At 39.0% G+C, this 13,688-nt stretch overlaps 1 protein-coding gene across 4 annotated transcripts in view; it reads right to left on the reverse strand.

Moving 5' to 3' along the window:
• ZWILCH (zwilch kinetochore protein) overlaps window positions 1-13,688 on the reverse strand; it is a 40,672-nt gene that overhangs the window by 1,593 nt on the left and 25,391 nt on the right. The window contains exons 14-18 of one of the 4 annotated variants that reach the window (XM_060097129.1): window positions 13,535-13,563; window positions 9,276-9,412; window positions 8,136-8,231; window positions 3,803-3,915; window positions 427-541 (exon numbers count right to left, since the gene is read on the reverse strand). In XM_060097129.1, coding sequence (XP_059953112.1) covers window positions 453-541; window positions 3,803-3,915; window positions 8,136-8,231; window positions 9,276-9,412; window positions 13,535-13,563 — 464 coding nt within the window. In that variant the 3' untranslated portion in view covers window positions 427-452. Of the gene's footprint in view, window positions 1-423; window positions 542-3,793; window positions 3,916-8,135; window positions 8,232-9,275; window positions 9,413-13,534; window positions 13,564-13,688 lie in introns of all 4 variants that reach the window. The other 3 variants (XM_060097127.1, XM_060097128.1, XM_060097130.1) reach the window with 3 other exon arrangements.

Here is a 13,688-nt window from a genome sequence, read left to right on the forward strand (position 1 = left end):
TTTTAAAAAGGGTATTTACATCTGGGACTTAGTCCTACAATTGGGCTGGGTTACAACTGTTTTTAACAAAACTTTGCTCTCAATGTCAAATTGGCATGCCTGTTTAGGGTTTTTCTCTTCCATCAATGGTTTTGAGACAAAACTCTCCTTCTACTATATATACAGATTTCAAATGCAAAGACATTACCACTCAAAAAAATTTTTTTCATTTCTTCGGTTTTAGGATTAAACTGTCAGTTGACTACAGAAGGTAGAAAGGAAATTAAAGATTTGCACTGCTCAGTAACACCTGGTAAGCCTTTTATGTGATTACTAATAATCCATATTCCAAATGTATTAAATCAGCATTTATGTTGTAGAAAGAAAAAAGTAAGGTATTTAAGACATTATAAAGTATTTGCAGAGAACAAAAAGTGAACATACTACCTTACAGAGGGCCCCATCAGCACACTTCACTTGAAATGCACCTGGCTGCAGGTAACCATGTTAGTAAAGGATATCCTTTCTTCCAGGCTACCGTTTAATGTTAATTCAGAAAAATCTATAACCAGAGAGAGAGATCAGAATTGAATTCATCAACAATTCATTGAATTGTTTTTCTGCTAAGTTACTGCTGAATTTTACAACAATCAAGAGGTAGTCTGAATGATGTGTCTTCTACTTTAAAAGAACTTGTTAGACAAAAATCAGCAAAGACAATTCCTTTTAATAGTCAACCCTCTTGATGCATTGAAAACATGACTAAACAAACTGAAGTAGATTTTTAAAAATTATATATTCGGGGGGAATTCCCCAGCAGTCTAGTGGTTAGGACTCCACACTTCCACTGCTGGGGGCCCAGGTTGGATCCCTGGTCCAGGGAACTAAAATCCCACAGGCTGCACAGTGCAGCCCCCTGGCCAAAAAATTATATATTCTTAATTTGGTAAGCTACTGCTTTATTTTTTAATGCCTCCTCCACTACAGTTAAATATAACTGTCTTCTTCCAATCGTAATATATATTTCAGAAAACATTTTCTACTTAGGATTTATAGTCTTAGGGCTAGACACATATCCATTTTTTTCTCCTGAAGATTGTTGTATTTCAAAATCAAATGATACAATTAACATTTAGATGAGATCATGTCCACTTCCTTGTGGGTCAACATTTTGGTTTCCATATTCCCACCATTACCAGCAATCATTTGCCGAGCACCCACTGGGTGAGCAGCACTCTACTGGACACTGTTTTTCTCCCCCATTAACTCCAAGTCATTATTCTCTTTTCCCAGGGCAGCTAAAAGTACACTTTCCTCTCTTCAGTCTTCCTGCTTTTGATGTCAACTGTTTTACTCAAGAGCATCATACCGTTAGGTATCGTGAAAAGCTAGTATTTTTTTTTTTTTTTTTGCGGTACACAGGCCTCTCACTGTTGTGCCCTCTCCCGTTGCGGAGCACAGGCTCCGGACGCGCAGGCTCAGTGGCAATGGCTCACGGGCCCAGCTGCTCCGCGGCATGTGGGATCTTCCCGGACCGGGGCACGAACATGTGTCCCCTGCATTGGCAGGCGGACTCTCAACCACTGTGCCACCAGGGAAGCCCAAAAGCTAGTATTTAACCTAAGTGCTCAGTCCAATGAAATAGAAAGTCTAATTTTGTAAATGCCTATGATCTTTGGCCAAAAATAAATGATTATTGGACTTGAATATCTAAAACTGAGGCTTTGTTTGAATAATCTATGACTTTTACAAATGAAGTCCTCCTTTAACAGTGGGTCTTGGTTTGGGCCAAAGGTCACTGAATAATTTCTAGACAAACACATCAAGAATACATAATGGGTAGAAGAGGTTATGAAGTTCAAGTCAAAATGGAGTGTGAGTGTGTTTCCAAGCATGTAAATATATGATTTCATAAAAATTCCTTATTTTCATAAAAGGAGTCACTGGACCAATACATTAGCAAATAGTTTTAACTCTAACATTCAAAACAACTTTCATTCTTTTTTGAAGCAACCTGCATTAAAAAGACTCTAGAAGATAGGTTCTGTATACTTCACTTATTCAGCATGATTGGAAAAGGTGTTTAATCTTGTATTAATCTCCTAACAGATTTAATCTTAATGTAATAAAATTTATTTTAAAATGGCATTTTTGAAAAATGTATCACATTTATTCATGTCTTTTAAACTTTTAAAATCATAACACACGTCTTTAAGAAAAAAAACCTGAAACAACAAATATAGATAAAATAAAATGTTTAAACTGGTGGTCTTCAACCTTCGTTGCACAATGAAATCACCTGGAGAACTTTAAAAATTCGGATGTCCAGGCTCTACCTCCAGCGATTCTGATTCACTTGGTCTGGGTATTAAGACTTTAAAGGCTCCCCAGATGCTTCTAATGATCAAAGCTGAGACCCACCCCTGCCCTCATCATTCCACACCTCAGGGTTGAGCTTTAGTTGTCTCCTTTCGGAGGTTTTTCTATGCCCCAGGCCCATGTTTTTGCTACTGTAAACAATACTGCAATTAGTGATCTGGTCCACAGGCCTTTTTGCACATGTCTGGTTATATATGTGGAATAGATTCCTATTAATGGAACTGGTGGTCCAAAGAATGTATTCTTTAAAATTTTGGTGAATATCACCCTCCACAAAAGCCATACAACTTTACACTCCATCCAGCAATGCGTGAGGTTCCCCCAAATCCCGGCCAGCACTGTGACACCAAACATGTTGATCTCTGCTAATCTGACAGGTGAAAGATAGTCTCTACAGAATATAAATTTGCATTTGTCTTATTATAGGTGGGCTTGATCACCTTTTGCTTTTAAGATGACATTTAAATTTCCTTTTTGGTAAACGGTTCATATTACTTGCCCATTTTTTCTACTGAGTTATTAATACTTTTCTTACAGATCTGAAAGTTCTTTATATTCTAGAGAATGTAGCCCCTTTTCTGAACATGAGCTGCAAATTTCTTTTCCTAGTTTATCGTTTGTCTGTTGCTTCGCCTCTGGTATTTTTTGCCACGCAGAAATTTTTTTATTTTTATACAGTTCATTTTCAATCTTTTATAGGCTCCAGCTTTTATATCACACTTAGCAGTTCAGCCATATGAACAGAGAAGTTCCCATTATGCCTGAATCAAAATATACTGGGGGGGGGGAGAATAAACAATTTCTGGAAATAATTTTGCAAAATATCAATCACTACAATAGGACTATTTGTATTCCCAGCTTTCAAATACCCTTGAATTCTGTCTTAAAACTATCAGATTTTATTTTGGATAATCCTTGCAATATTTGAATCAGCCATTTAAGACTTATACAAATAAGAGATGACAGCCGCACACAATCCATGTGCAGTTTTATAGGTACTTACGGAAGGAGGTATGATTAACTGGTGGGTCAGCTAATTATACCAGGGGCAAAAAGACATTCTTTGACACACATAATCTTTGATACAATACTAGAAATCTCAACCCTTATTCCTGCCACAGAGAAGGTATTAGAGCAGAAATATCATCAGTTTTAAACGGTGCACAAAAGTGTGAAGTATGAGCTGGCATTTCCATTTTATAACCTATTTTCACACCTATGTCCCTATTGCTTGGTGTCTTTTAATAAAATTTCCTCTAGCTAGGATAATGAGAAAAAGCACTCTTTCATGCTTTTTCCCCCCCAGAATAAATAGGTTTATACCTAGAGTTCAGGAAAATTATTTAAAACTAGGCACAAGAGCTCTAATAATAATCTCTACTAGTAAACTTAGTTTATTTTCTATTGGAATAATTTACGTGAATAGACTACAAACCAACTCTACCAGGTTTGTGAAAATTCAGATGATCTACAGGCGGGCTGTCACTCAGTTGCCAAACTGTTTTCACCTTCTTTTGACCACTGTTTATTTCCACTCTCCATTTCTGTGGCTTCTCACTAAGGAAAGAAAAAAAAGCAAAGAAAATAAACCAATCCAATTCCTTCTTTCTATAGTCACATAGTGAAGTCCTTCTGTGGTAAGCACTGAGGAAGAAGAGGTGGAGAGGTCACAATTCCCACCCTCAAGAAGCACAGTCAAAAGAGGGAGAGAAACAAGAATGTAAATGATAACAAATTGGTGCAGCCACTATGGAAAACAATATGGAGATTCCTTAAAAAATACTAAAAATATAACTACCACATGATCCAGCAATCCCACTCCTGGGCATATATACAGAAAAAACGAAAACTCTAATTCAAAAAGATACATGCACCCCAATGTTCACAGCAGCACTATTTACAATAGCCAAGACATGGAAGCAACCTAAATGTCCATCGACAGATAATGGATAAAGATGTGGTGTGCCTATATATATATATACACATACATATACATACATACATACACACATACATACACACACACCCAATGGAATACTACTCAGCTATAACAGTATGGGCACAGTATGTATCACTGATGATAGATGATACTGACATATCTCTCAGACACCCTGGGCCAGGGTTCTGGACTCCTTGACCTAGAGAATAGGATTCAGCGAGGCAGACCTTTAAGCCCATGTGACTACAGAATTTGCTGATGACATAATTTTACACAATAACAGTAGGAAATTTTATCTTTCTTTTCAGTAGTTTAATATTGTTTCATACTATGTACATAAGTGTTCACTCACCCAGTTAAAAACACTCGGTAAACCAAATTTTTATATAGACTACCCTTGCCATATGTTGCTTTTCTCCCCCTTAAAATATACAGTTTAAATCCTTAAAAATTCATGCATAGTACTTTGACATACCTGGGGTCTGTCTGTCTGTTCTTCTCTCATCCACAAGGGATAAACAAACCTACCAGAGCTTGAATGTGATTTATTTTAGGGATCAGGGAAGGGAAAGCCCTTGGGATTTTTTTCTTTTTAAACTATTCACCAGTTAGGTAAATTAGTTCACTAAGGTAAAAAGCGTTCAGAAATACAAAGATAGGAAGCTAAAGGAAATATAACACTGTGCCACTTGGGGCTCTGAAATTGGATTGGGTGAACCAAGTAAAGAAAACAACAGATGTCCTAGGCTTGAGCTCCCTCATTTCTCATGCACAGTTCCTGGTCCCCCTTGTGATTCCTTTCCTAAAATAACCAAGTGCTGATGTCATTGGGTCATTTACTTACAAGTTCACAGCTTTTAGGAAAAAAGAGGGAGTTGGGAAACACCTACTTTTGAATTAGATATAAATCTTGAAAGTTTTGAACTATTGGCAGCTCTTAAATCAGATGGAACCACAAACCATAAGAATTCTCTCTTGTTGAGCAACACCAGTAAGTTAGAATAGAATAATTTAACAATTCCATAGTTTTCTCCCTTTCTTCTCCTCTTCATGAAATCAAGAGTGATGAGAAATGGCTCTTTCAAATACCTCTAAAGGTATTGTATTGTACCTCTTTCCCCTCCAAGCAGCCCTCTTTATGCATTTTTGCTCAGGCAACCAAGGACATAAGAGTATTGGCAGAAACATGGAGTGCTTTTGTACAGGCCATCTGTACATAAATGTGTAATTAATTTATTTAATTTTCCCATTTGTGTCACATTAAAGCTTTGGACAGTGTTTTAAGTTCTGTTTTAAAATTATTGTATTTTATTTTTATAATCTAGTAATAAAATATTCATTCCGTGTGCAAAAAAAAAAAAGAATGAAATAATGCCATTTGCAGCAACATGGATGGACCTAGGGATTATCATACTGAGTGAATTAAGTCAGACAGAGAAAGACAAATATTATATGATATCACTTAAATGTGGAATATAAAAAATAATACAAATGAATTTATTCACAAAACAGAGTCATAGACATAGAAAACAAACTTATATGGCTACCAAAGGAAAAAGGGGTGTGGAGGGATAAATTAGGTGTATGGGATTAACAGATACACACCATTATATATAAAAGAGATAAACAACAAGGATTTACTATATAGCACAGGGAACTATATTCAATATCTTGTTAATAACCTATAATGAAAAAGAACCTGAAAAAAAAATAGTATATATAACTGAATCACTTTGTTGTACACCTAAAACTAATACAATATGGTAAATCAACTATATTTCAATAAAAATTAAATAAACAGGGCTTCCCTGGTGGCGCAGTGGTTGAGAGTCCGCCTGGCGATGCAGGGGACGCGGGTTCGTACCCCGGTCCGGGAAGATCCCACATGCCACGGAGCAGCTAAGCCCGTGAGCCATGGCCGCTGAGCCTGCGCGTCCGGAGCCTGTGCTCCGCAACAGGAGAGGCCACAAAAGTGAGAGGCCCGCGTGCCGCAAAAAAAAAATAATAAAAAATAAAAATTAAATAAACAATTCAATTTTGAAAAATGTTGTAATAGAGAAATATCAGACATGGGAGGGGACAATACACGAGGGGTAATTTAACTCATATTGGGATTGTAGAGTTGGAAAAGAATCCTCAGATATTGTGGTCTTTGAGCTGAGCTTATAATGAAATTAGAAGGAGGAGTTAGTTAAGCGGACAAGATCCAGGATGAAAGAAGGACATGGGCGTAGGCACTGTCAGGTAAGCGTGTGCAGTATCTGAGGAAATGCAGTAATATAGGGTCGCTGACTCAAAAGGAGAGTGGGAAGGCGTGGTGGCACGTGAACCAGAAAGGCACAGCAGCCGGGCACAGAAGGTCTCACAGACCACACTGAGGTGATGGAACACTGTCCTAAAGGTAAGGGAGCCATTTAAACAGAAGGAAGTCATGATGGGATCTGAATTTTAGGAAGATCACTTTGGCGGTCACAGAGAAGGAAGTTAATGGAGGCAGATAGAGCAGCTAGGAAAAAGGATTTTACTGCACTCAGCCCAGGTATGAGATGAGCAGATATGAAATAGATGCGAAGATGTAGAGAAAGGAACAGATTCAAGAGCTTCCAAGGAGGTCAGGACTTAGAAACCATTTCAAGGAGGAAGGAAGTGACAGCAATAAGTGGAAGATAAGTCCTAGGTTTCTGTTTTGGGCATTAGGTGGAGATTATGATGGCCACTTGAGAGGTCATATGGGAGGAGGAAACGTGTTAGGAAGGGGAGTGAAGAGTTGGGATTTAGAGTCTGAACTACCTACAGGACGTTAAAGTTGAGAATTCATGTCTAACAGACACCTAGAAACATGGGTGTGAAGCTCAGGAGAAGCTGGAGATATGGGTTATGAATTATCATTAGCCCAGAGGAATTGAAGATTGGGGTGTGAACGAAATCACCCAGGGAAGACAGGAAGTAAGAAAAGAGGGCAGAGGGTAGAGTTCTGGTGGAAACTCACATATGAATGAGGCAGAATTTGAAAAGAGGACCATTCTCAGTCTTGGAGGTGGGCCAGAGAGGTAGAGTTAAAATTAAGACAGAATGTTATGCCATGAAAACAAACGAAGGGGATGGGTTCAAGAAAGCAATAGTATTAAATGCCACAGAGCCTTACAAGTGCTTACGGAAGGAGAAAGAATTAGTGGGCTAGCTAATTACACAAGGGGCCAAAAAACTCTTCTCCTGGAAAGTGTCCTCTGGATTTGCCAATTAGAAGGCCACTGGCAACTTCTGCTAAACAATTTCAGGGGAGTGATGGAGTTTGGCTAAGAGGGAACTATATAGAGGGAGGGTATAAATGGAGTGGCTTCAGTGTGAGAGAAATTTCAAGTCTATTATATGCTGAGAGAAGAGTCAGTGGAGACCATGATTTGAGGCAACCTCAGTGTCCCGCATGGATGGCCGATCTATCATCTTAGCCTCAGCTCCATACCTCTGCAATCCCCAATCCCAGATTCTTCTCTCATTCCCACAGCCATACCTCTGACTTCGCTGTCATTACCCCGATCACATTCTTCCCAACTTGTCACTTCCCTTCTGGCTGAAGTTTCTGCCCTATTCTGTGAAGAAATTACAAATTGAGAGAAAAATGAAAGTAGAGGACTGACAGTCTAAAGAGAGGAGACCACAGGTCTGGGAGAAGGAAGAGGGAGGACTCTATCAGACTATGTTCAGGGGATGGGAATCAGATGACTATGGTTTCAGAGGTGAAGCAGCTCTGGGTCATGAGGTCCCCATGGAGCAGACACTGAAATTGCCTAGAATCATGGCTGGACTTGAAGTATAATTTAATTATTAAATTGCTTACTTTTGATATAAGTCTTTTATAGCAGTTGGTCTGACTGGCAGCTGAAAAATGTGTTGCTCATCAAGAGGATTGTGTTCATAAAATTTTATGCAGGATCTAAAAAGAAAAAAAAAAAGAAAAAAAGAATTGCTTTTGGAAAAAAATGCCACTTGGAGATAAAGGCTTTCTGTTAGTCTAAAGCTCATAAAGGAAACATTAAATCCCCATCCCAACAACACTTAGGTTATTATTTTTTTGAAAGAAAATTTCATTCACTTAAAAAAAATTAATAGTGGACATATTTCTCATAAATATAAAATATATTTATGTTGAGCTCAAGTAAAGGTGTAAGTGGGGAGAAAGAGGTATCAGAAAGAGAAAAACAAAAAGGCAAAAGAGAAACAAAGATATAGTCTCCATTGTTTTCCAAGTATGGAGAATTAAACAGTTAACTCACATATACTACTGATCTTTAATGGAAAAAAAAACAAAACCCAAAAAAACCCAGTAACAATTTCAAACTTTTCCCTTTACAAGTAAGTCAAATTCTAATTTTGGAAAAGGAAATGGTACATTTTCTTCCACAGGGAAAAATAAACCCAGTTCTTCCACTGGATGGTTCACTTATTTCCAGTTTGAAGCCTCAAAAACTACATGTAAGACACCAACGACCCATGTGTAAGGATTATTCCAAACTGTTTTTAGTCAAACTGATTGACAAACTCTCTAAAATTTCAGCAACCCTATTGACAGAGGTCTGATAATAAAATTCGATTCCATTCAGTTACCATATAGATGGTTGGCAATGATTAGCCTGACCCAAATTTATAAGGATATAAAGAAAAGAGAAGGAACTAATATTTATTAAGCACCTCAAGTGTCAACTACTTTATACACATCACACCGTTTTTATAGATGAAAAACAAGATGCAGTGAAAGGAAACTTCCTTAGAAAGGAAGTGCTAGATCCAAGTGTCCAACCTGATTCCTCCTGAATCCAAAGACTTTCCTTCTCATGGCAGTGACTTAGAACCTTTCTGTTACTGTGAAGACAGGGTACACAGATTCTATCCTAACTGATAGTAAAAAAAGGCAGTTATTTTGGCTGCAACTATTTCAGGAGAGTACATTTTTATGTAAGTAAACAACAGAAACACTTACTGTGTTAAAGAAAAGAGGAGTTCATGTTGAGGTTTAATGAAAAGCATGCAACTGACTACTATTTCAAGAATATGGTGGAGTTTTTGAACACGATGAACCTGCTCTTGTGTATCTACTGATGGAGAAATGAAATATTCCTGGAATGAAAAAAAGGACAAAGAAAATAGGGAGTCAAAGAACAAGTGGAATCTCTGGAAAGAATTAACCGTGCCTACTAAACCTCAGTGTGGATGCCTGACTAATAGGGAGGGAAAAAAGAAGACAGGAGGCAGCTAGATAGCCTTCCTCCTTTCAGTACTATTCCTCAAACTAAACTCCAAGTCTTCACTGAGAATGTTCTAAGCAAACCATTATACACATTCTCTGGTAAAGGCAAATCACAGAACTGCTTCACCAAGGAGGTCCAAGTAGGTAACTAGTACCACCCATCAAACTCTCCAGATGGAAAGAATGGCAAATCCACAAGATAATTCTTAACTTCAACAAACTTGCTAGGTTGATGGGAGTACTCATGTCTAAAAATAGATAGTAAACCTGAAGTAGCAAGAAATTAAGCAATTGTAGTGATAAGCTTCCACTAACATATATCACTGGTAAACTGGTATGAGGTTTTGGAAAAGAAAGTTGGCAATATTATGTCAAGCCATCATAATATGCTCAGATCTATTTCTGAGACCCAATCCTAAGGAAATAATCCATGGTAAATACAGTGGGTGGAATTCTACAATGACCCCCAAGATTCTCACCCACTGGAATACACATCTTGTATAATTCATTCTCCCTGAGCGAAGCCAGAATCTATAAATATGGTGGGTTGTTACTCCCATGATTAGGTTACTGATTGACTTTGAATTAATCAAAAGGGAGAGCATCGCCTGGTCATTACTATGACCTAGTCAGTGAGCTCTTGAAGCATTAGAGATGCTCTCCTGCTGGCTTTGAAGAAACAAACTGCCACGTTGTGGAGAAGGCCACATGGTAAGAACCCACAAGTAACCTCTAGGACCTGAGGCCAGTACTGGACCAACAGTTAGCAAGAAAATGGGGACCTTCATCAAAGGGCCACAAGTAAATGAATTCTGCCAACAATAAGCGAGGGAACTTAAAAGTAGATCTTTCCCTCATCAAGCCTCCAGATGACACCTTGATTTCAGCCTTGTGAAACCGTGAGCAGAGGACGCAGGTAAAATGTGCCCAACTCCCAACTCCTGGAAACTGTGAGATAATCCATTTGTGTTCATTTAAGCTTCTAAATTTTGTTAGGTGGCAACTGAAAACTAATACAGTAAGGGAAAAGTTATGGTCATCTTTTAATTGAGTGGAGGTAATGGCAAGGGAGTAGGAGAGATCCATGGGTAATCCTAAATTACAGTTTAAAGGAAGCTATGCAAAATGTGATAAACTAATTTAATGCAAAATCATTTATAATTAAATCCAAAATATAGGGACATATTAATTGTCTTACACAGGTTATTCCAAAATGTGAAAATAACACAAGTAGGAAAATAGGCATGGTCCCAGGCAGAGAGTACCCCAAAGCAGCCCCACTCACCACAGGCTACAGATTACAACATTCCCCACACCTGCCACCCATATTCCCTGTGGTCCTCTGACAGCTCTGGACGTGGCCCACCCAGGTCTTTTTCACAAAGGAACAGACCCAGATTGCCTTTCCCCTTTCTCTCTACCCATGCTACAACCCCGCCTGGTCTACCTCGGTCTGTCCCCAAGACCCTGCACAGAGAAGAGGTGACATAGCCTGATGTTACTGATTACTTGGAGGCAGTACAGCCTAGTGAGGGCTTCTCAAGGTGTGGCCTGCTGTGACAGGCAGAAAACCACCCTCAAAAGATGTTCATGGGGCTTCCCTGGTGGCGCAGTTGTTGAGAGTCCGCCTGCTGATGCAGGGGACACGGGTTCGTGCCCCAGTCCGGGAAGATCCCACATGCCGCGGAGCGGCTAGGCCCGTGAGCCATGGCCGCTGAGCCTGCGCGTCCAGAGCCTGTGCTCTGCAACGGGAGAGGCCACAGCAGTGAGAGGCCCGCGTACCGCAAAAAAAAAAAAAAAAGATGTTCATGTCCTAATCCCAGAACCTGTGAATATGTTACATTTATGGCAAAAGGAATTAAGGTTGCAGATGTATACAGTCATTTGACCTTAAAATTGGGAAAGTATCCTGGATTATGCAGGTGAGCCCAATCTAATCATATGAACCCTTAAAACTGGATGAGGGAGGCAGAGACACAGCATGAGAAGGACTTGACCCACTATAGCTGCCTTTGGAGATGGAAGAAGGGGGCCAGGAGCCAAGGTATGGGTTGGCCCTTGGAAGTTGGGAACAGTCCTCAGTTTATAGCCAGCAAGAAAAAGGTACCTCTGTCCTATAATTATGAGGAATTGAATTCTGCTAATAACTCAAATGAGCAGGAAATGGATCCTCCCCTACAGGCAGGCTCCAGATAGGAACACAGCCTGCCAACACCCTAATTTTAGCCTAGTGAGACCCAGACTAGACTTCCGAACTAGAGAACTACAGAGTAATACATTTGTGTGTGTTGCTTTAAGACACTAAGTGTGTGGTAATTTGTTATGGCAGCAATAGAAATCTAATATATCTGCAAACCACCTGCATCAGAATCATCTGGAGATGGAGATGGTTTGTTTAAAATGACATATTCCAGGGAGTTCCCTGGTGGCCTAGTGATTAGGATTCTGGGCTTTCAGTGCCACGGCCCGGGTTCAATCCCTGGTCAGGGAACTGAGATCCCACAGGCTTTGCAGTGCGGCCAAAAAAAAAAAAGACATATTCCAGAGCCCCTAGACCTACTGAGTCACTGGGGCCCAGGAATTAGCATTTTAACAAGGCTTCTAGGAGATTCTCAAAGTTTAAGAACCATTGTGTCAAAAGTCTGGAGTCGGGGGCTTCCCTGGTGGCGCAGTGGTTAAGAATCCGCCTGCCAATGCAGGGGACACGGGTTCGAGCCCTGGTCCGGGAAGATCCCACATGCTGGGGAGCAACTAAGCCTGTCAGCCACAACTACTGAAGCCCACGCGCCTAGAGCCCGTGCTCTGCAACGAGAGAAGCTGCCGCAATGAGAAGCCCGCGCACTGCAACGAACTGTAGCTCCTGCTCACCACAACTAGAGAAAGCCCGCATGCAGCAACAAAGACCCAATGCAGCCAAAAAAAAAAAAAAAAAAAGTCTGGAGTCAAACCATATTTTAAAAAACAGGCATATTAAATGACTTGAGGGGAATTCATAAAAATAAGGGTACTCATATTTGAGTGCAGAGATTAAGGGTGTATTTGCATTATATTCTAATTTTCAAAATGTTATTACTTTCCTAAGTATAAAAAAATGTATCAAAAGTTTCCACTAAAAATATACACCCTTAAAAAATGTTTAAACTCTGAATAGCAAAACTTAACCTCAAAAGAATCCAGCTGAGTCTTACTTTGCATAATAGATAAAGCTAGAGTTTTCCTATCTTGGCATTTTTATAAGAGACCAGATGTCATTTGAAGATCCATTTTCTAAAAGAATCTTACAACAAATGTCAAGGGTCCTCATGGATGCTCTTTAATCTCCTCAACTTTCTAAATCAAGACACTAGGAAAATAAAAAAGTTCATAATCATGACCCTGGAATCCAGAAGCATCTTTTTTTAAAAATTTAATTTATTTTTTATACAGCAGGTTCTTATTAGTCATCCATTTTATACACATCAGTGTATACATGTCAATCTCAATCTCCCAGTTCATCACACCACCACCACCCACCGCTCTTTGTTCTCTACATCTGTGTCTCAATTTCTGCCCTGCAAACTGGTTCATCTGTACCATTTTTCTAGGTTCCACATATATCAGAAGCATCTTTTGAATCAATATGTTAAGGAACATAACAAATTCTTTGGAAGTAATCCTTCACGTGTAAAAGAAATGGGTCAAGAGAATATAAAGCAAATATTCCCTTATAAGGCCTATCAAAGAAAGGCATTCCTTAACCGTTTTAGTTAAATGGGAGTTGTGGGAGTACACTGGTTTAATAAGCAGGATACAACTTTATGCAGTATCATACATTTATAAAGAATGAGAAGTGACACTGAATGGGCTACCGTTTTGTCTGTCATATTAGACAGTGTAATTGCTCGTCTTAATCTATCTGATTCCTAGAACAGAGGCTGGCACAGAATAGACACTTAATAACTGTATGCAGAATGACCGAAGAAAGAAAAAACAACTTTAGAATAAAAACTCACCAAATGATTCAAAGATGCAAGTTCTTGGCCTATCAAGAAAAAACACATATATGCAAATAAGCCTTAGGTATTATCTATTACAAATTAAGCAACTTAAGAAAAATATTTCATAGTTCATATATAAAAGAAATGCTCAAGCTAAACAGTTTCTCAC

Source organism: Mesoplodon densirostris, chromosome 4 (genome assembly GCF_025265405.1).
Source record: "Mesoplodon densirostris isolate mMesDen1 chromosome 4, mMesDen1 primary haplotype, whole genome shotgun sequence".
NCBI classification, from domain to species: Eukaryota; Metazoa; Chordata; class Mammalia; order Artiodactyla; family Ziphiidae; genus Mesoplodon; species Mesoplodon densirostris.